Raw genomic sequence first — 27,434 nt, 5'->3', positions numbered from 1 at the left:
TTTTTTTGTTACACTGAGAGAAAAAGAAAAAACTAGGGATGAAGTGGGGCCACTGCAAGTGCAATCGGGCGAGAGCATGACAGCTGATGCTACACAGGCTGCAAAAGTGCTCAATAAGTTATTTTGCTTCGGTTTTTACCGAGGATGAGACAGTAACTTATTTGATCTGGAAAGGAAACTGGGGAATGTTGCAGAGGTAGGTTATGAGGCACATTCAGATTGCTACCCACGTGGATGCCGAACAGCTATGCAAACTTAAGGTAAATAAATCTGAGGGGCTGGATAAGATGCATCCTAGGATCCTTAACGAACTAAGGTAGGAAATAGCAGTAAGTCTGGCACAAATCTGCCAGAAATTACTAAATATTGGAGAGATGCCTGGGGACTGCAGAAAGACAGACGTTAACTCTTATTTTTAAAAAGGTAGCAAAAGTGACCTAGGAAATTATAGATTAATGGCCTAGAAATTCAGCTTCGCCAGGGCGCTGGAAGTAGCGCCCCGGAAGAAGTCGCGGCCGCCTGCTGCAAATTCAGTTTGCGCGCCCCAGAGGGAAGCGCGGCGCTACTCGAGGCGCCCTGCATCCCTCTTGGGGCGCTGCAGCTGAAGTGTGGCGCTGCGGCACGGCACGTTGTGGTACTGCAGGCCTTCCTCCCCTTCTTAAAAGGGAGGGGCCTGCTGCAGCGCGCTCAAAGAGTGCGAGTGCCGGCAAGAGCCCAGCACCGAGGAGAAGTGCCGGGCTCTTGGGACACAGCCGGCACTCCGCGGGGGGCGGGCTCAGGAGGCCGGGGACGGCGGCGCGGAGAGGTGCTGGCAGGCGGCCAGCAAAAAAAATGGCCGCCCCGCACCTCAGTGCCTCTACCGCCGCAGGTAGGCCCCCTGAGCCGGTCACAAATTGCAACCGGTGTTAAAGCAGAGGGCGCTACTAAATTTCGCGATCGGGGCGCTGCGCACACCGATGACGTCATCGGTAGCGGCGCCATTAGCGTCCCGCTAAATTTAGCGGGAGGCGTGGCCAGTGGCGTACAACCCACTAAGTGCCCCCTTAGGGTGCTAACGGGTGGCACAGCCCACTGAATTTCTAGGCCAATGAGTTTTAACATCCATTGTAGGTAAAGTTATGGATACCCTTATTAAAGATAAGATTATGGAGCATCTGAGCAGGAACAAAATCATTAAAGATAGCCGATCTCACAAAGTGGGCTTGTAGCCAATCTAATTTACTGCTTTTCTTTGAGGGTGTGACAAAGGAACTTGTTGGAGGTAAGGCAATGGATGTGACGTACTGATTTCAGTAAGGCCATTGATCCAGGCAATGGATGTGACGTACTGATTTCAGTAAGGCCATTGATCCAGGCAATGGATGTGGTGCACTGATTTCAGTAAGGCCATTGATCCAGGCAATGGATGTGGTGCACTGATTTCAGTAAGGCCATTGATCCAGGCAATGGATGTGACGTACTGATTTCAGTAAGGCCATTGATCCAGGCAATGGATGTGACGTACTGATTTCAGTAAGGCCATTGATCCAGGCAATGGATGTGGTGCACTGATTTCAGTAAGGCCATTGATCCAGGCAATGGATGTGGTGCACTGATTTCAGTAAGGCCATTGATCCAGGCAATGGATGTGGTGTACTGATTTCAGTAAGGCCATTGATCCAGGCAATGGATGTGGTGCACTGATTTCAGTAAGGCCATTGATCCAGTTCCTCTGCAAAGGCTGGTACTGAAAATAAGCTATGCGGGGGTCAGTGGGAATATTTTACAATTGGTACATATTGGTTGACCAATAGAACCCAGAGATTGTCATTAACCTGGGATAATGTAACCAGTGGGGTCCCATTGAGGCCTGAAGATATTAAATAAGAGTTCAATCTTGTATTTAATATCTTCATTAATGATCCAGGAGTCATGAGCACAAATTTGCAGATGGATCAAAGCTAATGAAGGTGGTGAGTGCTTCATACGGGGACAAATAATCCATGAAGGGACTATTATTTACATGGAAGGGAAATCATGTGTGTGGAAAATGAGAGATCTGGAGGATCCTGATTGATAATAAATTGAAGCTATCGCAGTAATGCTCAGTGGTGGTGAGTAAAGCAAATCAGATATTGGGATGCATTAAAAGGTCAATATTGAGCTGAAATAGTGAGGACATCCTGCCACTATCTGAATCATTGGTGCGACCACACTGGGAATACTGTGTACAGTTCTGGTCACCGCAGTACAAAAAGGATATTTCAGCTATTGAAAGGATATAGAAGGCGGCAACCAGAATGATTGAAGGAATGGAGGGATTGGATTAGAGGAGCAATTATGTAAATTGGACATGTTCTCAGTGGAAAAGAGAGTTGATATGATTGCTGTTTTAATATTCTGAAGGCACTAGATAATATGGACCATGACTAGTTGTTTCACCTTGTCCAGAACAGTAAAACCAGAAAACACGACCTACACTTAAACGGAGCAAGTGGAAGCAGATAATGTTGATTCATTCAAAGGCAAATTAGATACATTTCCTTCAGAAAATAATATTTTGGGATACAGTACATGAGTAATTTGAGAGACGACGGCCACGATTTTATCGGTGTCGGGATGGGGGCGGGTCACCTGGTTTCCAGGTTCCAGTCCCGCCCCCAGCTGCCTCCGCTCTACATATGTGATTTTCCCTTGATTGGCCTTGTTAAGCCAGCCCGGTGGGCTTACCGGCCAATTAACAGGAAGCAGGTCTGATGACGTCATTTGATGACGCGTCAGCTGCCGGTTTCCTTAAAGGGACCATGCACAATTTTATTTTGACAGTTGACAAATTTTCAGTGTTTAACGGCATTGAAGTGCTGCAAACACTGACAATCACTGCACAAAGGCGAACTCTTGCACCCAGTCTCTCCAATGACTCCCTCCATATGCTTATGGAGGGAGTCACAGTACGCAGGGAGGTTCTCTTCTCTTCCGAGGGCGGAAGAGATCTCCCCAGGACACCAACTTACCTTGCACCTCCATCCAATCCTCTCTATCTACTTTATCACTTCCCCATCTCACTAGCCACCTCTCACACTCACCCTCATTCTACTGCAAGCATGCCAACTAACAACACACAACGGTGGGCACTTAAGAGGTTTAACCAATGTCCATGTGAAGTTTCTGGTAATGTGTTGTCATACAGTGAAATCTCTTTTTTCAAAAAGTGTCTCTTATTGGACAAATCTGAGAGCACATTGAGAAGTGTCTTACTGAGTTCGTGATTGTTCAGTCATAACTCCCCCCGCCCCGCTATAGTGATATGTGTGCATGGAATGGGTTGGATATTAAAGGGATGCTTCAGGGTGCTGGTGTGGGATGGTGTCAACCTGGCGCATCATGTGGCAGCCAGGGTTTACAGCATCAAGCGAAGAAAGCCTGCCCATGGTGATGCCATCACTGGCCTCCTGGCCAGCAATTTTGTCAGGGGCTGATGCCCTGTGTCCAGTGCAGCATCAGGTGATGACAGCGAAGGTTGGTGATGTTGGTGTTGGGGATGATTGTGGAAGGATTCGGAGGACCAAGGTCTGATTGTTTCATTGGCTCCGATGTTGCTAGAATAGATGGCAGCTGCAGATGAGATGACTGAAGCGATTTGTCACCGGTGAGAGAGGTTCTCCCAATGAGGTGGCACTGGACATACAGTTGAATTAAAAAACTTTTAAGCTAAAGAAATCTGTATATGTATTAAAAATGCAGTAACCAACATTTTCTTTGCTCTGAAACTCACCATGTGCAACATTGCATCCTTGACACCACTTCTGCAGCTGTCATCTTTTCACAAACATCAGACCAGACTCGCAACATGCCACACTTACCTGGCTTTTTAGTCTGGACGATGTAAAACCCGACCCAGAAGCTGGAAAATCGAAAAAGACCTGAAAATTGCCCACAAGTACCTGTTAATAGGCAGTTAATTGCCTTTAATCCATTTTCTGCTGCTAGGTGTCGGGTGCATTCGCAAATTGGGGACCCGACACTTGGGAAGGTTTGGTGGAGGCAGGATGACGGTGGGTGCAGAACCCGCCGACAATCAAAACGACTTTAACCTCTGACCCGCCTCCAAACCCACCCTCTGAGCACCGGCAAAATTGCGGCCGACATATGGTAAGTGTAGTATGCTTGGGAGGAACGGGTGACTTTGGGCCTATGGTTCCCAAAGCTTTCAACAACTGGTGGATTTTCCTCGCCTCATGTCTGGGTTTGTTGTAGAGTATTGATAGAGATTGATTGCCATGGTTAGTCAATAACTCCGTTATTGTTATATCATGCGACTACCAGGATGGTAGAGGGCGAGTTAGATGGACCTTGCTCTTTTTTTGTCTAGCATTTCCTATGTTCCTAAATACACAGTAGCTGAGTCAGCAACTGTAAGGATAGAAAACAAGTTAATGTAACTAATTAATGGTATACACCGAAAACTCTTCCAGCATTTTCTGTTGTTTGATTTGCTGAAATTTTCTTTTTATTTCCAGTTTATTAAATACTAGCTGGGGGTGCCCGGCGGTGCCGAGGCTTTTTCGAGGGCATGTTGTTGTTGGAAGAGAGAGAGAGAGCGACTGGGGGGGTTGGGGGGGCAGAAGAGCGAGAGAGAGCGACTGAGCGGGGGGGAAAGAGAGAGAGCGAGTGGGGGGGAAGAGAGAGCGAGTGGGGGGGAAGAGAGAGAGCGAGTGGGGGGGATTTGTTTGAAGTTCAGAGGTCTACTGAATGCCTGTAGTATATACAAATAAAACCTAGCATTATTGGATAATTAGCTTTTTAAAAAAAACTATAGAGTAAAATTCCTGATTGTCATTGGAATTGAGACTTTATTTTTTGTGATAAATTACTTGTCAATCCTGTATATTTGTGTAACACCCATTAAGTATACAGGATGCAAAATGTTAATTTTTTTTAAAGTTCTGTCCCAATTTTATTACCTTTAGTATAAACACTGAATTATGTTTTTTTTTCTCTTGTAGAGTCTGGCCAGATTGAAAGATGGTTTCCGAATTGCAACAGAATTTCAGTCTGATCTCTGGGTCAGTCATACATCATTAGTAAGCTCAAACCAGCCCGTCAGCCGCCACTGCTCAGATGTTGGGTCCCAGACAGATATTTCAGGAGATGTGAGTATAAAATCCATTGTGTTTCAGTATGAATGACTATGGCAATAAGCAATACAAACCAACCTTATGGAGTCCAACTTCATAATCTGTACCATGCTCCTCCAGAGACTTTAAATACATCACCATGCTAGTTGTCTAGGAATCAGAATCATTCTCTAATATGATTGCATACTGAAATACTGAAAAGGAGTTTAGGAAAAGAGGGTCAGGATGAAATGATGTTTGATGTCTTACAGTATATTGTATTCGGCAGAGTGACCAGATTTAAAGCTGACCATTGGTTGAACAGGTACACAATAGAAGCACAATACTTAGAAATGCCATGTCAAAACATTTTCCTCTGTGCTTGACTAACTCTCTGTTCTATAAAGCAAAAGAGATGCACTTCTGTGAAGTGGGCTATAACCTTGAGACAAATGCACTATCAGCATGCCCTATCAAATTGAGTGCTTAATTAGGTGGACTTTATTGTGATGATGTCAACCTTGCAGACCTTGGTGACTGTTCAGTTGTTTTGCATAATTTATGCTTTTTTGAAGTAATATTGTAAACTTAGCTGTGGCAGCAGTATGGACCCTACAGATGCCACCAGCACTCCAGGAGGAGAAATTCACCCAGAATTTCTATCCATTGACCATTGTTGAATCTGCATGTGTTAGAACATTAAATAAGGACTGGATCAGATTCAGCCATGATGCCTCCTGCAGTTCAATGGCCTATGGATATTTGCTGTCCAGGCTCAAAACAAGTAATGGCTACTTTTGGGATGTATTGAAGGGTGACTGTTGAACCATACCTCAACATTAGTCAACGTCTTCAGGAGGGGAGGGGAGAAAATGGGCATTAACACAAAGGAAAAATGGACGTTGCTAGAGGTGATCACTAATCCAAGGTGTTTCAGCTCCCTTCTTTGTTTTTCCCCTTTCTCATTTCAACTGAACATGTCAATTTGACTCTCAGTCTTGGGAACTCTTAACTCTGCCAAACCAGTTCCTCGCTTACTTTCATCAATATTTAGGGCTGGATTTTGTCAATGAAGGCGCGTTGGGGACGGGACTGCTGGTTTTCGGGTTTTAGTCCTGCCCCCAGCGACGTCTGACCAACCCACGCTATTTTCCCTTGATTGACCTTGTTCAGCCCGCCCTGCGGAAATGTTTTGACAGATGAATTGTCCGTGTTTGAGAGCTTTGAGAGCTGTCAAACACCAACAGTCTCTGTTCTAAGGTGAGCCCTTGCACTGAAGGCTCACCAGACCTCTTTCCTCAGCAGAAAGCAGATGGCTGCTGTATTTGAGAATGCAGCAGCCATTCTGTCATCTCTGCCATTGAGATGAGGCACCTCCGGATCCCCAAGGGTTGAAGCCTGCAGGAAGAAGCAAAGGTAAGGAAATTTTTCCAACACTTTACACTCACCTCTCATACTTACCTGTCCACACTTGCACCCATCACTCACCTCTACAGCGGCATTTCGACCCCTCTCGCCCCTGCAGACCCACTACTTGCCTCCCTGACCCTGGCGAGGTTCGCAGCCGTCGGGAAGCCCGCACTTGCAGGGGTAAAATGGGGAAAAGCCTCAAAACTGCCCGATAACTATCTGTTAACAGGCAGTTAATTGGCTCGAATCCCCTTCCCGCCTCGAGGAGACGGGTCCCTGCGCGACTCGGGGACCCACCTCCTGGGAAGATGGCACGGAGGCGGGTTGGCAGTGGGGTTGGTACCTGCTCCCAGTTTCTGCCATTTTCCCAGCAGTCCCGCCTCCAAACCCGCTTCCTCAGAACTGGATAAATCCAGCCCTTGGTGTTTGACTGAAATGAATTTTTAAACAAACATGGAAAAATAACAAATTGTAAGTTCAAGCTGATTTATAATTCTTTTTACCAACAGAAAATGGTGGAGCAGGTCAGAGAACATTTGAAAGCTAAAGATAAGATAACAATAACAACTTGGCATTAATATAGCACTTTTAAAGTAGAAAAAAACTCTCCCACTGTGCTCCACAGATTGTAGCCAGACAAAAATTGACATCGAGCCAAAGGAAGAGATATTAGAAGGGGTGACTAATAGTTTGCTCAGAGGTAGGTTTTATGGAGGAGAAAGAGGTGGAGAAGCAGCAAGGTTTAAGGAGGGAATTCCAGAGTTTAGGGCCTATGGCGGGGCAATAGGAGTGGGAGAGTAAGAGGCCAGAGTTGGAAGAATGCATAGTTCTAGGGGGTTGTAGGGCTGGAGGCAGTTACAGAGATAGGGAGGGGCGAGGGCATGAAGGAATTTGAACACGAGGATGAGAATTTTAAATTGGAGATGTTGGTGTACCGAGAGCCAATGTGGGTCAACAAGCACAGGGTTGATGGGTGAGCGGGACTTTGTGCATGTTCGGATACGGGCAGCAGTTTTTTGGATGAACTGAGATTTATGGAGATTGTAGGATGGGAGGCCAGCCAGAACAGCATTGGAATAGTCGAATCTGGAGGTGACAAAGGCATGGATGAGAGTTTTGGCAGCAGATGGGCTGAGGCAGTGGCGGAGATAGGCAATGGTACGAAGGTGGAAGTAGACGGTCTTTGTGATGGAGAGGATACAGGAAACTCAAATCAAATAGGCACTGAGGTTGCAAAGAATTGGATTCAAACTTAGACAGTGCCCGAGGCAACAGTGCGAGTGTCCAGTGAGGCCGAAGATGATTGCTTTGATCTTCCGAATCACGAGCTGGAGGAAATTGTGGCTCATACAGGACCGGACGCAGACAAGCAGGCTGACAATGACTGAAATGATGGAGTGGTAGAGGCAGCTGTCGTCAGCATATGTGTGAAACCTGATGTCATGTCCTTGGATGATGTCACTGAGGGGGAGCAGATAGGTGAGGACGAGAAGGGATCCAAGGATATATCCTTGGGGACTCCAGAGGTAATGGTGTGGGGGTAGGAAGAGAAGCCATTGTTGGAGTCTCTCTGGCCATGATTGGATAGGTAAAAATAGAATTAAGTGAGGGTGGTCCCATTTGAGCTGGACGACAGAGGAAAGTTGTTGGAGGATGTGGTCAACCGTATCAAAGATTGCTTAGAGGTCAATGAAGATGAGGAAGATTAATGCACCATTGTCACATTCACAGAGGATGTAATTTGTGACTTTGATTTGGGCCATTTCAGTGCGGTGGCAAAACATTTTGGGTGGGAACTTTCTGGTGTGTTCTGTGATTTCCCCAATTTGAATTACTTAATTTATGTACATTAAATAATTGATATTCAATGAATGAAGAAACCACATAAAGGGTGGTTAATCTGACATTTTATATTTTTTGGTCTCCTAGCACTGTGGCTCAGCTGAGAGGGAGGCAGGCATTCCTTTCACGTTTTATCCATGGCAGTTTTGAATCAGCTCTGAGAAACCATGAAAAGCAGCTAGCAATGACCCCTTCTGATTTGACCTATTCTCTAAAACTGGTGTAGTCTTTTAAAAGTATTGCATAATTTATAAACCAGAATCAATTTAAGTGTAATATTTTCTTAATGATGAGACTAGGAGCTGTGGAGGAACAAAAGGATTTATGTGTCCCTGTACACAAATCACTATAAGCTGGTGCACAGGTACAAAAAATAATGAAAAGGGCTAATGGAATGTTGGTCTTTATCTCAAGGGGTTTGGAATTCAAATGTGAGGAAGTGATGCTGCAGTTGTACAGAGCCTTGGTCAGACCTCTTCTGGAGTAGTGTTCAGTTTTGGGCACCAAACCTCAGGAAAGATATATTGGCATTGGAAGAAGTAAAGCGCAGATTCACCAGAATTTTTCTAGGGCTTAAAGGGTTAAATTATAAGGACAGGTTGCCTAAACTTGGCTTGTATTCCCTTGAGTTGAGGAGGTTGAGGGATTATGTAATCGAGGTGTTTCAAATAATTACGTGATTTGATAGAGTAGATACAGAGAAACAATATCCTCCGGTGGGGGAATCCAGAACAGGAGGGCATAATCTTAAATTTAGAACTGGGCCATTTAGGAGTGAACTCAGGAAACACTTTTTCCACAGAGAGTAGTGGGAATCTAGATCTTGCTCCCTTCTAAAGGCTGTGGATGCCGCTTCAATTGAAATTTTCAAGACTGAGATCGATAGATTTTTGTTGTGTAATGGTATCAAGGGATATGAATCAACGGTCGATAAATGGAGTTACTGATCAGATGATCTAACGGGCTCGAGGGCTGAATGGCCTACTCCTGTTTCTATGTTCCTTGTTGATTTGTTAACAAGAACATTTTTTCGGTGTTTTAATAGTGATTAATAGTACAATGTAAAATTAAAGATGAGATGTGTAGCTTAAGAAGTAAATGTAAGACACAATAATTTCCAGTACAAAAAGTAATGCAGTACTGTTGGCTTCTAGTCTGTAGTTGTTGTACTTGATATTAGAGCTATATTTTTAACCCATTTTGTATTTTTATTCAGTTTGTTTCCAGCAATAATACTAAACTGGCTGAGAAAGTGAGACTTAGCCTGCAATATGAAGAATCAAAGAGAAGGTCAGTGCTAAGCAAACTTCATAGTTATTTTCTCCATGCAATGAGACTAATGATACTTTGTCTACAAACTTTTCACTGCTACAATAAATGGTGAACTTTTGACTTTCTAATTTTTTTTAAATAGTCATGGCTCGGAGACAGGAAGCAGAGGGTAATGGTTGATGGGTGTTTTTGTGACTGGAAGGCTGTTTCCAGTGGGGTTCCCAGGGCTCAGTACTAGGTCCCTTGCTTTTTGTGGTATATATCAATGATCTAGACTTGAATATAGGGGGTATGATTAAGAAGTTTGCAGATGATACTAAAATCGGCTGTGTGGTTGATACTGAAGAAGGAAGCTGTAGACTGCAGGAAGATATCAGTAAATTGGTCAGGTGGGAAGAACAGTGGCAAATGGAATTCAATCCGGAGAAGTGTGAGGTAATGCATTTGAGGAGGGCTAACAAGGAAAGGGAATACACATTAAATGGTAGGACACTGAGTAGTGTAGAGGAACAAAGGGACCTTGGAGTGCATGTCCACAGATCCCTGAAGGTAGCAGGCCAGGTAGAGAAGGTGGTTAAGAAGGCATATGGAATGCTTGCCTTTATTAGCCGTGGCATAGAATACATGCTTTAACTGTATAAAACGCTAGTTAGGCCTCAGCTAGAGTACTGTGTGCAGTTCTGGTCACCACATTACAGGAAAGATGTGACTGCACTAGCGAGGGTACAGAGGAGATTTACAAGGATGTTGCCGGGAGTAGAGAATCTTCGCTATGAGGAAAGACTGGATAGGCTGGGTCTGTTTTCCTTGGAACAGAGGAGGCTGAGGGGAGACCTTATTGAGGTGTATAAAATGATGGGCATAGATAAAGTGGATAGAAAGGACCTATTTCCCTTAGCAGAGGGGTCAAAAACCAGGGTGCACAGATTTAAAATAATTGGTGGAAGGTTTAGAGGGGATTTGAGGGGAAATGTCTTCACCCAGAGGGTTGTGGGGGTCTGGAACTCACTGCCTGAAAAGGTGGTAGAGGCAGGAACCCTAACCACATTTAAAAAAGTACTTGGATGTGCACTTGGGATGCTGTAACCTGCAGGGCTACAGACCAAGAGCTGGGAAGTGGGATTAGGCTGGATAGCTCTTTGTTGGCCGGCGCAGACACGATGGGCCGAAATGGCCTCCTTCCATGCTGTAACTTTCTATGATTCTATAAGTCATGTATGATATCTTGAATTGGTCCAAAGAACACTTCAAAATATACTATCACTGTCAATGATATTGTAAGAATTAAAACAAATTGGATGGACATCGAGCCTTTAATGTAGAAATGTGTCTCAAGGAGCTTCACAAGTAAAGAAAAAACATTGACGCTGAACCAAGGAAGAAGTCCGTTAAATTTGGCCACCAATTCAGTATCAAACAATTGCTTACCTCAACCACTATTATTTGACACAGCAGTTTAAGTCCCCATGAAAAAGAAATCAGGGTAGGTTTTCTTTTTGCTATAGGAAAATGGATACTATACCATAGTGATTATTTCTGCCATTGTTGGGTTGGGAGAAGGGTTTATAACACATATCTGTGCTCCAGATGTTGAATTCCAGTTGTTTTGTGATGGAATAAATTTTTATCAACTCCCTGAAATGTTAATCTGTTGCAACATTTGTTGATGCAGTTAGCTAGAATGGGCAAAGTGACATCCAAAGTCCAGGAGGGTAATTTTTTGACTCTGTGCGATAGTGTAAAACGGATGATACTGAATCGGCAGCCCATTTTACAACTCTCCTGATTCTTATTTCCATTGAAGTCAATGAAAGTAAAATTCAGGAGAGATGTAAAACGGGATACTAATTTGGTATCATCCGTTTTAAACTATCGCAGTCAAAATTACCCACATGCTTTTAAAATAAATTTTGCAAAATGTGAATAAATTTACATTGACACCATGTAAATCAGTTTTGGTTCACAAACAATTTTGCAGCTTATCTTTGGTTGATTTCTCTAAAATTACTGCACAATTTGTCAGTTAAGCACAGCAGTGTATCAGGTAATTGATACAATTCTGGATTTATTCCTGAAATTGGGCATCGCTTGTTACAAATCTCCCTAGCTTTAGATAGAAAGATGTTCCAAGGAGTTTTCCATATTTGTAGTCAATATGGTTCTGTGGGCTTTCAGGCATGACTAGTTTTGTAAAATTATTAGCAACTCTACAAAGTTAATTTTTCACCCCAGCATTATATGTTAAATTATGCTTGTATCAAGCAATTGTATGTTCTTGCCCTCTTCTGGTCAAATTTGTACAGTATATGCTACAGGACTAAAGCCAGGATCAAAACTGTACGATGATTATCTGCGTTTTTGTTTTAGTAATCCGTGATTTTTGTTTTGACAGGATTTCAAATATCAAGATTGAACTGGCTAAGCTTACCAGCGAGGCATGGCCTGGAGTATTGGATGCAGAACGAGACAGGCTGATACTGATTAATGAAAAAGAAGAACTATTGAAGGAGCTGCAGTTTATAAACCCTCGTAAATGGACACACAGTGAGGTAGAGCGCCTGGAGATGGAAAGGAAGCGACTGGCCGAAGACCTTCAGGCAGCAAGGGACACACAAAGCAAAGCACTAACCGAACGGTTTGTGACTCAGCTTATTGAGATAGTTGCAGCATTATATACAGCTGCTGAAAGGATATGTTTTATAATTTATGGATCCGCAAATAAAATAATTTGTATTTGTGCATTGCAAGGGGAAATTGAGGAGAAATTGCCCAATTGACTTGAACTCCTCAGTGCAGTAAGTATAAGAAAATTTGGGAACGGTAGAAACAAGTTGATGACAATATATCTTGAACTACCCAAGAACTGTTGTCAATAATGAGGAAACATTAGTTGCAATACTTTAAAGATGACCACGAGGAACCCATCTAAAGCAAAGCTTGTCCAGTTTTGGTATATAAATGGCCATTGGTTTGGATTATCTTTAAGATCTGGCAAAATAAAGCTGATCTTTACTTTGAGAATGTGTCTGCACTGTTTAACCTTATAGCACTAAGAAGTGATTATGCAGCCAGAAAAATGAAAATAAAGCTCCAAAACTCATATTAAGGACCTAAAAACTGGTTGGAACTGGATAAGAATGCCAGCATGGACCTGTTGGACCGAATGGCCTGTTTGTGTGCTGTAAATACTATGCAATACATTCATGTTTGTACTTAAGTTATAAACTCAAATTATTTTTTGTCTGTGTTTTTGTAAATGCTTTGTCAGAATTTGGTTTAATGTAGCAATTTACAGTAAATACTTGCACACCGGGTTGAAATCAATCTGCTGTTAACTGGGGAAAAAATAAATCTTACTGCTTTCTTAGTTTGTGATAACGTTGTGTTCTACAGATTAAAAATGCATAGCAGGAGAAACAATTTGTTGAGGGAGTTAGAAGAAGCAACACGCTTAGCCTCAACATTGCACTCACAACTGCAAAGGTGAGTTATTTTGTGACTGTGTGGACAGGTTAATTGTTGAAATAATGTGGGAATTAAAGAATCTTGCCAAGTACAGCTCACATATTTACTTTTTAAGATTCTGTGTTCGGCTAGTTCTTTTATAAGCTAATTGGATCTATACTCTTGACATTTTCATATTACATTTTAGGGGCAATCTTGTTAAAATGAGCAAAATGCTTGTTTCCCACGTGCTGTGTTTTAATTCAGTAAAGATTGCTCTGTATTTTTGAAGTTAAGTCAAATTTACTGTATTGTAATATTGCACACCAATAATTGTTTTTTGTTTTAGTCTCTCAACCAGCACTCTTTCACTGTCATCTGGGAGCAGCAAAGGGTCATTGACGTCCAGCCGTGGATCTCTTGCTGCATCCAGCCTAGGATCTTCAAGCTCTGTTAGCTTTACTGACCTGTACTATGATCATCCAGAACAGACGGTAGACTTCGACTACCAGTATAAACTAGATATCTTGCTTCAAGAGGGCACTACAGGCAGTAGACTTGCAGGCTCCATAACCACCATTCATGAGAACGAAGTGGTCAATTCTCGCAATGGTTCCTCTTACATAGACACTTGTGGAACCTCAAGCAAGATTCACACACGGAGATCTTTGTCTGAAACGCCTAAGTCTCTGACTTCATTGTCACCGAGGTCTTCCTTATCCTCCTTATCTCCACCGAGTTCTCCTGTGGTTATAGACACTCACTTTTTGGTATCTTCAGGGGAATCACTTTTAAATCGTGCCAGCACAGACTTTGAAGATACAGAACTGCCTGTTAATATTGCTAACTTGGGTTTGCACACTGAAGATGATAACCAGATTCCTTCAAGATCTATACCAGCAGATAAGGTTTTGTCACCCTGTTTAAACTTGGAATCCAAGAACAGATCTGAAACCGGACCTTTTAGCAATTCACCAAAAGTACTGAGTAAAGAGTCTGGGATTTCTACTAAAACTAATGAAAGAATAGAAGGTAAGGCATACGACCTGTTAATTTAAATAAGTACCATGGCATTTGTACTTTTAAGTGAGGTTCAAATGTTTGGCTACCAAATGTACATTTTTCAGAATGATTTATTCTGCACTTTGTTTTCTGCAGCACAGTTTTTTAAAGTGAATTTTTTTGGTATGTTCCTACAAGCAGACAAGTGTAAAACAATTCAGCTGCCATTCCTTGAAAGCAATCACACATGCCAAGTAGTTTGGCAGGTCTCATGACAGCAATCCAGTTTATCCCCCACTGTTGATGTGATGAAAAGAACTCCGAATGAGAGATGACATATTTGGGTGGAAAACAAGTATTTATTGGTTTGGTACATGAAGAATACTTGGCTTAGCACTAATTAAAAATCCCTTTGAGGCTTGCGTCATGTTCCAAAATAATAAGAGGTCTGAATTTTCCATTTTTGTCTGAACATGCTGAAAATGTGATATTTCAAGGCTTGATATAATTGAATCCATAAACTTATTTCTAGTTGGCTACAGAATTTTATGTTTGCATCGTAAATTTAAAACTGGGATCCAGTTGTAAATGCTACTGTGAACTATTACCCTAAATAACAGTAATTCATTTATTTTGAACGTTTGTGCCCACAGCACAGTTGGTTGCCTATTATTTGTTTTATGCAATGGTATAACTGTTTAGATACAGGTTGGAATTTAAAAAAAAAAAAATCTCCATTCTTTTTCATTACTGGAATATTCCACACATGAGGAGTTAACAGGAATAAGCCATTCTACTTCAAGGAAAACTGAAGAGATAATTACTAGTCCTAGCCCCTTTAGGGCTACCCCAGATCAGGCGTATTCCTCAGACGTTCACTTTCAACTAAAGTTTGAGGTAGCCGAATCCAAAAGACGCTTAATTGGGTCTAAAGGTCTAGACTATCTCTCCCTAAAGGAAAGGAACAACCTGAAAATGTTACCGTCCTCCAGATAGCACTTGTAATAAGTTTAGCTAGACTGTAACGTTCTGGATATTATGAGGGTCTGGAAAACTCCCCCAGAATTCTGCAACTCCACCAAAGAGTGTACAGAAATTGAGTTCGCAAGTTTTTGATACAGAAGTCTTCTGTGAGACAATTCTAAAAATATATAGATTTATTAAAGAACCGACATGCAGGTTACAGTTGGTGAGTCAATCGCAACATTAACAATTCCAAAAAGAGAGAGCTTACAATCTTATTATCAGAGAACCTTACTCTCAAATCTTAACTTCGCTACAGTTTTACAGTTCTTAGTGTTCTATTCAGGATATCCACCAAAATCAAATACCTTTCATCCCTGAGGTACAAAGAGTTGGAGACTTACAGAGCCGCCTCTGAAGTCGAGAATCGCTTTGCCCAATTACAGCGAGTCTGTTATCCCATTTGAGAGTTCAATATTTATACCCTTTTCCAGTGATATTTCCTTCAAGGTTTTCTGCTGATGTAAGCTAATTATCTCTAGTCATTTTTCTGCTGACCCCTGCAATTCTTACAGTCACCTCAGCTGGTAGCATTACAGAATTATGTCTCTTTAGGTGTTCTAAGTTTACCATAAAAAACGGTGTTATGGCAGGTGTGTTTTTTTTACAAAGGCAGATGTTTCTTACTTTTATGTGCTTCTTTACGAAGTGTAAATTAGAATACCTTATCCAGGGTGAACCATTGTTTCATTCCGAAAGGTTCAGCCTTTAACCTTCTGTTTCAATAAGGTTATTGATTCAGTGTCAACAACTATCTTATCTCAATAGCCAGAATGCTTTCACAGCTTTTTCATACAGGAAACTTTGTGCTATCCGGCACCGACGGGACCGAGCTGTTGCCGTCCCATCAAAACTGCCGGACAAACCAGCGCTAATGTTGAAACATAGAGATTTTGAGCTCCGTATCTGGCAACAAACCCTGTTGCTTAGCAACAGCTTCTAAACAGTCGGCCGTACCTTGCAAGCGTCTCTGTAGCTTAGCAACAACTTCAGCGAGACCTTGCAGAGCCTGACTGGTGGAAAAAAAACCTAACGAAACGGCTCCTGATTTTTGCCGGTGGCTCGAGCATTCCGGACAGTTAACTTCCGGATAAACCAAAGTTTCCTGTAGTTCGGTTCCTAGATTTCCAGCCCCAGTTTGTCATGTTTTAATAAGGCCAGAATTCTTTCCTAGAATGGTGTATTTTTCTGACTAGGTTATATGGCTTATTCCTTCACAAAACATGAACGGCAACGTCCCTTTAAGATTTTAGTCATATCAGGATGTTGCCCATGGGATTCTGTTATTCTCTCATGATCTAATGGTCACACCCTACCTTGAGGACATCAAGGGGGAGAAATTGGGTGAGTAGCGCCACCTGTTAGCGCCTAAAGAGGCAGGCAGTGGCTGTAGCGCCACTGGCTGCGCCTCCCGCGATATTCAGGAGGGGCGCTAACGGTGGCGTTAGCCTGTTGCGCTGCGCCACCACCAATGACGTCATCGGTGTGCGCAGCGCCCCGTTCGCGATATTTGGTAGCGACCGCCGCAGTTGCGCTGTTCGCTGCCCGGTTCACGGGGCCTTACTGTGCCGGCAGCGGCGCAAGTTAAGGTGGAGGTGCGGGGCGGCCGCTTTTTCGGCGACCGCCTGCCAGCACCGCCGTCCCCCCGCGCGGCATTGACGGCTGTTTCCCGAGAGCCCGCCACTTCTCCTTGGTGCCGGGCTCATTTGCCGGCACTCGCGAGCGGGGATCGCGCTGTTGCAGGCACCTCCCCCTTAACAGTTGGAGGAAGGCCTGCAGTACCGCAGCCTGCCATGCTGCAGCGTGTGGCGCTGTGGCACGTTGCACTGCGATAATCAGTTTCAGCGCCCTAAGAGGGATGCGGAGCGCCTCGAGCCTCGCCCCGTGTCCCTCGAGGGGCACTTAAACTGAATTTCTGCCGATCGGTATTACTCCGATCGCTGCGCTAAATCCTGCGCTCAGACAACTTTTGCGCCACTTTGGCGCCCCAACCCAATTTCTAGGCCCAATTGTTTTTTTCTTCTCGAGATGGAAAACTATCCTCCTGCATTCTGCATTGTTTCCCTCACATTGTACACTATTTGGGGAATTTTCCCCCCCATCTGTTTTGAAATCTTATGTCTTTGAGTTTGTTGGGCCTCTTTAAAACTTGATCACCTTTTTTCTGTTGAATCTTTGTCACATAAACAGTACAATCTCTGATGAAGCAAATGGATTAAATCAAATCAAATAAATGATTGCACGTTTTTAAAATTGTTGATGATTGTTACCATTCCTTGAGGTGCCTCTCCTCCAGGCAGGATATAGTATTCTGCTGATTTCAGTGGCTAGAGTCTGTCATCAAGCAATAGTGGTCATGCCTCACTGGCTAGTACAGGTAGACTATCCTTTATCCGAAAACCTCGGGACCAGCCGTGTTTCGGTTTTCGGAAAATTTCGGATTTCGGAAGGTGGGTCGGCGGGGGTCCACGCGGGGGTCGGGGTCGGCGGGGGTCCGCGGGGGGGTCGGCGTCGGCGGGGGTCCGCGGGGGGGTCCGCAGTCGTGGCTTGTCTGTCGCTGCTAGCCTGGAATGCAATGAGGTTCCGCATTTCCACCAACAGGTCGTCGTGCTCGGTCGGAACAGGGGCCGGCACCGCCGCGGGCTCAGAGCTCTCGTTGCTTTCGAGCCTTTGGAAGAGAGTCAGGTGGTTCGGCGGGGGGTCGTGCGCACGACTTACGCTGACCCTCTGCTCAGCGTAAGTCGGCGGGGGTCCGCGGGGGGTCGTGCGCACGACTTAAGCTGACCCTCTGCTCAGCGTAAGTCGTGCGCCACTCTGGTCATGTCGTGCGCACGACTTACGCTGACCGAAAAAACCTTCGGTTTTTAGAGGGTTTCGGTTTTCGGAAGTTCGGATAAAGGGTCGTCTACCTGTACTACTACAAATCGGTGGCATCCCAAGATTGCTAGCTGATATTTACCACAGAAATGGCCTTCATTTACTGCTTCTTTGATGGCTGTGCTATTCTTTCACACAGCACAGCCCAGGACCATTCGAGGTACAATGTGATGTTAAAGCTATATCAGGCGAGCTTCACAGTGGCTGGGAAAGTAAATAATCTTTGTTTCTGTTTTGGAGGCAGAGCTCTTTCTCCTTTTCTGTGATTGGTAGAGTCTCCTGCCTCAGGGCTTTAACAGTCAACTCCTTGGAACTTTATGCTCCTCCCCCCCATCTCTCCCTCCGTTAATTTCCTGCCATTTCTGCAGGATGTTATCATGCTCTGGGCCTTGATCACAGGAAAGTGGACAGTTGTATCTGGCATGTTGTGAGTGGTATAGTTCTATTTCTGTCACTTAAAGAACCTTTTTTTCGCTCCCTGATTGTGCTGACGGACTAGCACACTTTGGAGATTACTCATGCCCTTGAGATCACCTGGCATTTGGACATGGGTCAAGTGAGAGGAAGAGTACTAATAGGACTTAACTACCTGCTTGGCTGAATCGCAGTACGATCCATCTCTCAGTTATTTTTTTCTTCATTTGGGATGTGGACGAAGCTGATAAGACCACATTTGTTGCTCATCCCTTGTTGCCTTGAGAAGGTGATGGGCCTTCTCCTGGAATCTCCTACGTTGCTTGGAACCTTTTGGTGATTGTGCTCTGACAATTGTGTTGGGTAGGGAATTACAGGATATTGACAGCAGTGATGAAGGAACGATGGAATATGTCCAAGTCAGGATGGTGTGTGACTTTTGATGGGAACTTGAGAGGTAACCTTGGAGGTGGTGGTGTTCTTATGACATTTCTGTTCTTGTCATTCTCAGTTGTAGAAGTTGCAGGACAGGCAGGTGCTGTTAAAGTAACCTTGATGAGTTGCTGCAGTGCATCCTATAGTTTGTACATTCTCCAGCCACAGTGCACCAGTGATGAAGTGGGTGGTTAATGAGCACAGTGGCAGAAGCATCAAATGCACTGCTTTGTTCTGGATGGTGTTAAGTCCCTTGAGTGTTGGTTTGATAGCACCTGTCCAGACAATTGTTGAATATTCCATCATACTCCTGACTTGAATCTTGTAGATGGTGGAGAGGCTTTGAGGGGTCAGGAGAAGAGCCACTTACTGCAGAGTCTACCCTGCTCTTCTACCTATGGTGTTGATATGGCTGTTCCAGTTAAGCTTCTGGTCAACGGTGACCTCCAAGGTGTTGTTGACGGGGCACGTGGCAATAGTGGTGCCTTTGAAGGTCATGGAAAATGGCTGGGCTTTCTCTTGTTTGAGATGTCCATTACCTGGTACTTGCGTAGTGCTAATGTTACTTGCCATTTAACAACAGAAAATGCTGGAAAAACTCAGCAGGTCAGGCAACATCCGTGGAGAGAAATTAGAGTCGACGTTTTGGGTCGAAACCCTTTTTCAAAACTGGAAAGGAAATAAAATAGATCGAAGGCAAGGCTGCGATAGAACAAAAGAAGTAAAGAGGTATTCAAAACCAGACGAGATGGTAATAGGACAGTGGAGACAAAAGACGGCTGAGATTAGGTGTGAAGTGCACTGGCAGGATGAGAGACAGCTGCCATGTGGGAGAGAGAGAAAAAAAAAGGAAGGGGGGGAAGGGAAGACCCAAAACAAAGGGGTGGGAAAAAAATATAAGTAAAAATGTAATAGGGGCCGAGGTTATGATCTGAAACTGTTGGACTCGATACTGAGTCAGGACGGCTGCAAAGTGCCTAATCGGAAGATGAGGTGCTGTTCCTCGAGTTTACGTTGAGCTTCCGTGGAACAATGCAAGAGGCCAAGGACGGTGAGGTCCGAGTGGGAATGGAGCGGTGAATTGAAATGACAGGTGACCGGAAGCTCGGGGTCACCCTTACGGACTGAACGGAGGTGTTCCGCAAAGCGGTCACTCAATCTGCGTTTGGTCTCCCCAATGTAGAGGAGACCACATGGTGAGCAGCGAATAATTGCCATTTGTCAGGTTAAGCCTGAATGTTCTCCATCTGTAAGCTGACATGGGCTGCTTCATCATAAGAGTGGTGAATGGAGCGGAATAATGTGGAATCATCAGCTAATAGTTCCACTCCTGACATGATGGGGCGGGGTAGAGGGGCAAGGTCACTAATGAAACAGATGAGGATGGTTCCCTGAGAAATTCCTTCAATTATGTGTTGGCAGTGATAACTGGCCTGCGACAGTCACAACCATTTTCCTTTGTGTCAAGTATGACTGTAGCCACTAGAGTGTTTTCCTTTAAACCCTCACTACCTTGATTCCCTTTTTGCTAGGACTCCTTGGTGCCATTTGGTTAAATGCATGATGTTGAGGGCAGTAATTCTAACCTCTTCTCTGGCACTCAGCTCTTCCAACCACGTCGGGATCAAAGCTATGAAGAGAATTAGAGATGAGAAGTTCTGGCGGAAGCCAAACTGAGCATTGAATAGCAGGTTATTGGTGAGTAGGTGGTGCTTGCTGAGACTATTACTGATACCTTCCATCACTTTATTGATTTTTGGAGGAGGCTGATAGGGTGATGATCGGCCAGGTTAGATTGATCCTGTGTTTTGTGGCTAGGACATAACTGGGCAATTTTCCATGTTGGCAGGTAACCTCTTCCAGTGTCATAGCAGGAGTGCAACTGCTTGGTTCAGGGAGCTCCAGTATACAGGTCTTCAGCACGGCAGCCAGAATCTTGTCAGGAACCAAGTCTTTGCTGTGTCCAGTACAATCAAACACTTCTTAATGTCACATTAAGTGAACTGAATTGGCTGGACATTTGGCATTTATGATGGTGGAACCCTCAGGAGGAAGCCGGGTACGATCACATTCTTAGTACTTTTGGTTTATGATGTAAAGTTTTTAGCCTTGTCTCTTGCACTCATATTTGGGCTCCACCATGATCGAGGATGGGGATGACCTGGAGCCTTCTCTTCCTGTTAGTCACCTGGTTGTCCACCATGATTCTCAGCTGGATGGGGTAGGGCTACGAAGGTTTGCTCTGAGCTGTTGGTTGTGGAACCACTTAGCTTTGTCTATAGGCTGCTGCTTTTAGTATTTAGCATGTAGGTAGCCTTGTATAGTAGCTTCACTGGCTTTGTACCTCATTCTAAGGTATGCCCTTCTACACTCTGCTTTGAACCAGGGCTGGTCTCCCCATGCTTGATGGTGATCAAGAAGTGAGGGATCTGCTGGGCCAATAGCTTACAGATTATGGTAGTACAAGAAACTTTTTTTTATCCGGCACGGACGGGACCAATGTGGTGCCGGTTCATCAAAAATTCTGGATAACCGAAAGCTATAGTAAAAGATACGGAGCTGAGAGCTCCGTATAAAGCAACAAACCCTGTTGCTTCAGAACAATGGCCACAAGTTACAAGTGTCTCTGTAGCTTAGCAACAGCTGCAGCCACACCCTTGCACAGCAACAAATGGAGGAAGACAAGTAATAAAAGTTACCTGAACCTACTCCTGAATTTTGCCGGTTAACCGAGATTTCCGGTTATTTAGGTGCCGGTAAATCGAAAGTTTCCTGTATACAGTTCTGCTACTGGTGCTGATGGCCACAGCGTCCTCAAGTATACCCAGTTTTGGGCTGCTAGATCTGTCCCAGTTAGTACAGTGGCAGTGCCACATGACACAATGGAGGATTTCCTCAAGAACTGCACGGTGTTTGGAACAAGTAGATTGGTGAGGACTCTTTCAATGCCAGGATAACCCAGAGCCTGCATATGACCACCTTTAGATTCTGTCGTAATGTAAAAGTGATTATGTTCTGTTCCAAACCTCATGCTTTATTTGTTCACTTGTGGGGTATGGGGGAATCTCAACTCTAAGAGGAGGAATTCTTGACTAAATGGTGTGAGTTGGTGTGGTAAACCACGTTCACTATCGTATCACTGTTAGTAGTTAGCACTGTTCACCACTGTTCGTTATAACTGTATCACTGACCACTATTGTATCACGGTACGAGGTCGCCTCTTGCCACACTGCTATACCTGGGATGACCACTGCCGACTCCGCCTTGGCTCCACCCACCAGGCCAGGTATAAAGGTGAGCGACTGGCTGGTATTCCTCCTGCTTGGATCGGATCACCCACGAGAGTGGGCTGTTATTTAGTCAATAAAAACCTTTAGTCACCTTCGTAACTCTTCGCCTTTTATTGGAGGAATTGATAGGTATATCAATTTTATTGACTAAATTTAATGATGTCCGACAACGAGTCACAACCGGCGGAGGAGCCACCAGCGCAGCTCCCAGGAGCACAGCCACACCAGCCAGCTTGGCTGCGAGCCCTCAGACCGCCGTACCTGGACCTGAACCCACGAGCAGCAAACTCAGCCGCAGACTTTAAACACTGGCTGGTCTGCTTCGAATCATACCTGAGAGAATCCAGCGTCCCTCAGGCATCCAAACTAAGTGTCCTGCAGGCACAACTGAGCCCGAGAGTATACACTCTCATCGAGGACATGACTACCTACGAGACCGCCATCAACCTGCTGAAACAGAAGTACCGGACCCCGGTAAACTACATGTACGCTAGGCACCTCCTAAGATCACGGCCGCAACAGCCAGGAGAATCAGTAGCCGAATTCTCACAGGCGCTATATGCACTCGCCAGGAACTGTGACTTTAAATCGGTGTCGGCAGCCGAAAATACTGAAGATAATATCCGCGACGCATTCCTGAAAGGCCTACGGTCCGAGTACTCACGGCAAAGACTGCTGGAAGCTAAAGACCTCAGCATGGAAAAAGCTGAAGCCCTCGCTATCTCCCTGGAAGTGGCCCACCAAGATCAGGAAGCATTCACCAGGTACTGCTCGCGACCCTGGGACTCGGGCCCGACCCCTACCACAGCACCCTTCCCAGCGCCGCCCCCGGGACCTACCTCTGCGTCGGCGTCCCGGACCCGACCGGCCCCGCCACCCCCGGCACCGGCCCCGACATCGGGCATCCGCGATCGGGCCGCCGGCTGTTTTTTTTGTGGCCAGGAGAAGCACCCGAGGTCGCGCTGCCCAGCCAAGAACTCCATATGTAAAACCTGCCTGAAGAAAGGCCACTTCTCCAAGGCCTGCAGGAGCGGATCCTCAGAGGCCAGCAGTGCCGCATGCGAACTATGGGGGCGGCCATCTTCGTTTAGGGCAACTGAGGCCAGCATCCCCACACATGAGTCATGGGGGCGGCCATCTTTGTTTAGGGCAACTGAGGCCAGCATCCCCACACATGAGTCATGGGGGCGGCCATCTTTGATTAAGGCAACCGACCCCAATAGTGCCTCATGGGGCCCTACCTCGTGGGAGACGCCATTTTACTCACCACGCCCGACCGCCTCGCCCGCAGATGACAACGACTCGCTCAGCTACACACTAGCTTCCGTCACCCTGGACCAAGCCCGCCCGCACCATCTGTCCAAGTCAATGATGGACATCAAAGTGAACGGCCACGCCATGACCTGCCTGTTCGACAGCGGAAGCACGGAGAGCTTCATCCACCCAGACACGGTGAGCCACTACTCCCTCTCTGTCCTACCAACGCGCAGCCGAATCTCGATGGCATCGAGGTCCCACGCCACGGACATCAGCGGCTACTGTGTCGTGACCCTGTCGGTTAAGGGCACGGAGTATAAAAACTTTAAACTCCTCGTCCTCCCCCATCTCTGCGCTGCCGTCCTACTAGGGCTGGACTTCCAATCCCACCTCCAAAGCGTAACCCTAGCATACGGTGGACCCCTCCCCCCACTCACAGTCAACAACCAGCAAACGTTAAACCGCCCACCGCGTAACACCTGCAGCCTCTCCACCCTCAAGGTCCCGCCACCCTCTCTGTTTGCTAACCTTACCCCTGACTGCAAACCCGTCGCTACCAAAAGCAGGCGGTATAGCGCCGGGGACAGAGCCTTCATTAGCTCTGAGGTGCGGCGCCTCCTGAAAGAGGGCATTATCGAGGGGAGCAGCAGCCCCTGGCGTGCCCAGGTCGTAGTCGTAAAGACCGGCGATAAAAACCGCCTGGTCATCGACTACAGCCAGACCATAAACAGATATACCCAGCTGGACGCATACCCCCTCCCCCGCATATCTGACATGGTCAATCAGATTGCACAGTATAAAGTATTCTCGACCATCGACCTGAAGTCGGCCTACCACCAACTCCCTATCCACCCTGAGGACCGCCAGTATACCGCCTTCGAGGCGAATGGGCGCCTATACCACTTCCTTAGGGTCCCCTTCGGTGTCACTAATGGGGTCTCGGTCTTCCAAAGGGAGATGGACCAGATGGTTGACCAGAACGAACTGCAGGCTACATTCCCCTACCTAGATAACGTCACTATCTGCGGCCGCGACCAGCAGGAACATGACGCGAATCTGGAGAAATTCCTCCGTACGGCCCAACGGCTGAACCTCACCTACAATAAGGAGAAATGCGTGTTTAACACCACGCGCCTTGCCATCCTCGGCTGCGTAGTGGAGAACGGAATCATCGGCCCCGACCCAGAAAGAATGCGCCCCCTCATGGAGCTACCCCTCCCCCACTGCCCTAAAGCACTTAGGAGAACCCTGGGGCTTTTCGCCTACTATGCCCAATGGGTACCCAATTACGCGGACAAAGCCAGACCCCTCCTGAAAGCCACTTCCTTCCCCCTCACGGAGGAGGCGTGCGCGGCCTTCTCCCTCATTAAGGGAGACATAGCCAAGGCCACGATGCACGCAGTGGACGAGTCCATCCCCTTTCAGGTGGAGAGCGACGCATCCGACTTCGCCTTAGCCGCCACCCTAAACCAGGAGGGGAGGCCAGTGGCCTTCTTCTCAAGGACCCTACAGGGCCCCGAGATCCGACATTCGTCGGTCGAGAAAGAGGCCCAGGCGATCGTGGAGGCAGTACGGCGCTGGAGGCACTACCTGGCAGGCAAACGATTTACCCTCCTCACCGACCAGCGTTCGGTGGCTTTCATGTTTAATAACAAGCTGAAGGGCAAAATCAAGAATGACAAGATTTTGAGATGGAGAATCGAGCTCTCCACCTACGATTATGAGATCTTGTACCGGCCAGGCAAGCTGAACGAATCCCCTGATGCCCTTTCACGAATGACATGCGCCAGCGCGCATATCGATAGGCTTCAGACCCTCCACGACCAGCTCTGCCACCCCGGAGTCACCAGACTCTACCATTTCATTAAGGCCCGCAACCTGACCTACTCCATCGAGGAGGTCAGGACCATGACCAGGAACTGCCAGACCTGTGCGGAGTGCAAACCGCACTTCTATAGGCCGGACCGAGCAAGCCTGATCAAGGCCACCCGCCCCTTCGAGCGCCTGAGCATCGACTTTAAGGGGCCCCTCCCGTCCTCTGACCGTAATGTGTACTTCCTCAACATCGTTGATGAGTACTCCCGTTTCCCCTTTGCCTTCCCCTGCCCCGACATGACCAGTAGCACGGTCATTAAGTGCCTGAATGCCCTCTTCGCCTTGTTCGGGTTCCCGAACTATATACACAGCGACCGGGGCTCCTCCTTCATGAGCGAGGAACTCCGGCAATTCCTCCTAGAGAGAGGTATTGCAGCAAGCAGGACCACCAGCTACAACCCCAGAGGTAACGGTCAGGTGGAAAGAGAGAACGCGACGGTATGGAAGGCCGTCCTCTTAGCCTTAAAGTCTAAGGGCCTCCCAACCTCCCGCTGGCAAGAAGTCCTCCCGACAGCGCTGCACTCCATCCGGTCATTACTTTGCACGGCCACTAACACCACCCCCCATGAACGAATGTTCGTTTTCCCCAGGAAGTCGACTACGGGAACCACTCTACCAACCTGGCTGACCGCCCCGGGGCCGGTCTGGCTGCGGAAACACGTGAGGACCCATAAAACGGACCCCCTGGTCGAGAGGGTGAACCTCCTGCACGCCAACCCCCAGTACGCCTACGTGGCGTACCCAGACGGGCGGGAGGACACTGTCTCCCTACGAGACCTCGCACCCTCAGCCGATCCGGAAACACCGCCACCACCCCCCCCAACCTCAGTCCAGGTAGACGGCATGCCGGAACCCCACGAGCCCTCGCCGACCACGCAAACACCAGCATCAACACCGGATAAGGCACGAGCACCGGATAAGGCAACACCACCGCTGCGGCGATCGGAGAGGCTTACGAAGCCTCCGGACAGACTGACCTACCAGAATTGGTAGTACACTTCACCCCGCCGGACTTAATTCTAAACAAGGGGTGAATGTGGTAAACCACGTTCACTATCGTATCACTGTTAGTAGTTAGCACTGTTCACCACTGTTCGTTATAACTGTATCACTGACCACTATTGTATCACGGTACGAGGTCGCCTCTTGCCACACTGCTATACCTGGGATGACCACTGCCGACTCCGCCTTGGCTCCACCCACCAGGCCAGGTATAAAGGTGAGCGACTGGCTGGTATTCCTCCTGCTTGGATCGGATCACCCACGAGAGTGGGCTGTTATTTAGTCAATAAAAACCTTTAGTCACCTTCGTAACTCTTCGCCTTTTATTGGAGGAATTGATAGGTATATCAGTTGGATCATTGCTTTAGAAGGTGGAGATTAATTATGCCCACGGGAGGAGATGGCTGCACTCTGTTCAGAGTTGGGAGTGGAACATTTCTGGGCATTGGGACCAATGTTTGTTTGTGATGTTGCTTTAGACCACTGACCTATGTGGTGGGACGAGGGTTCCGAGTCTAATATCTGTCCAGTGGGGGGGGGGGGTGCAGGGGTAGGACATCATAATGCTTTCAAAAGTTGTATGTGTCCTTGAGGAGAACCTGTAAAATAATGTACATCCATTTGTTGGTGTGTTCACTTTTGATTTGGATTCTCGCTTTAAATTGCGATCTGCTCTATGTTGCTATGGAAGACCATTCTGTTTGCTCCTCTTCAACTTTGTCCAGTAATGCTTTTCCTTCACTGTCATGTGCTATGGTTTTTCTTCGGTCTTTTTACTGTGCCGACGTGCACGGCCCAATACATCCTCTTCCTTCGGGCTTCCTTCATTATTCATTTACGATGTGAATAAAAACAGCATGTAATCCAGCCTGATACTTCAGTGTCGTACTGAGGGAGTGCTCCACTGTCAGCAGTGCCGTTTTTCGGATGACACATTAAACTATTAAACTGCCCTCTGCAGTGGATGTTAAAGATCCATTGCAACATTCGAAGAAGAGCAGGGATGTTCTCTCCATGTCCTGGCCAATATTGATCCACCAACCAGCACCACTAAAACAGATTGGGGGAGAAATTCGGTTGGCTGCGCCACCAGTTAGCGCCTAAAGAGGGCACTCAGTGGCTTTAGCGCCACTGGCCACGCCTCCCGCGATATTTAGCTGGGGCACTAATGGCGGCGTTAGCCTGTTGCGCTGCG

The 27,434-nt window shown here is 46.4% G+C and overlaps 1 protein-coding gene across 1 annotated transcript in view; it reads left to right on the top strand.

Annotated features, from left to right (window-relative positions):
• wwc1 (WW and C2 domain containing 1) overlaps positions 1 to 27,434 on the top strand; it is a 158,761-nt gene that overhangs the window by 60,753 nt on the left and 70,574 nt on the right. Inside the window, exons 7-11 of the mRNA XM_085995775.1 lie at positions 4,986 to 5,132; positions 9,565 to 9,638; positions 12,013 to 12,255; positions 13,014 to 13,103; positions 13,414 to 14,096. Of these exons, the coding sequence (XP_085851901.1) occupies positions 4,986 to 5,132; positions 9,565 to 9,638; positions 12,013 to 12,255; positions 13,014 to 13,103; positions 13,414 to 14,096 (1,237 nt within the window). The remainder of the gene's footprint in view (positions 1 to 4,985; positions 5,133 to 9,564; positions 9,639 to 12,012; positions 12,256 to 13,013; positions 13,104 to 13,413; positions 14,097 to 27,434) is intronic.

The sequence above is a fragment of the Somniosus microcephalus genome, chromosome 8 (assembly GCF_052327205.1).
Source record: "Somniosus microcephalus isolate GS21.2 chromosome 8, FLI_Smic_1.0, whole genome shotgun sequence".
NCBI classification, from domain to species: Eukaryota; Metazoa; Chordata; class Chondrichthyes; order Squaliformes; family Somniosidae; genus Somniosus; species Somniosus microcephalus.
The sequence above is the reverse complement of the archived record's forward strand: the minus strand, read 5'-3'. Positions and strand labels throughout refer to the sequence as shown.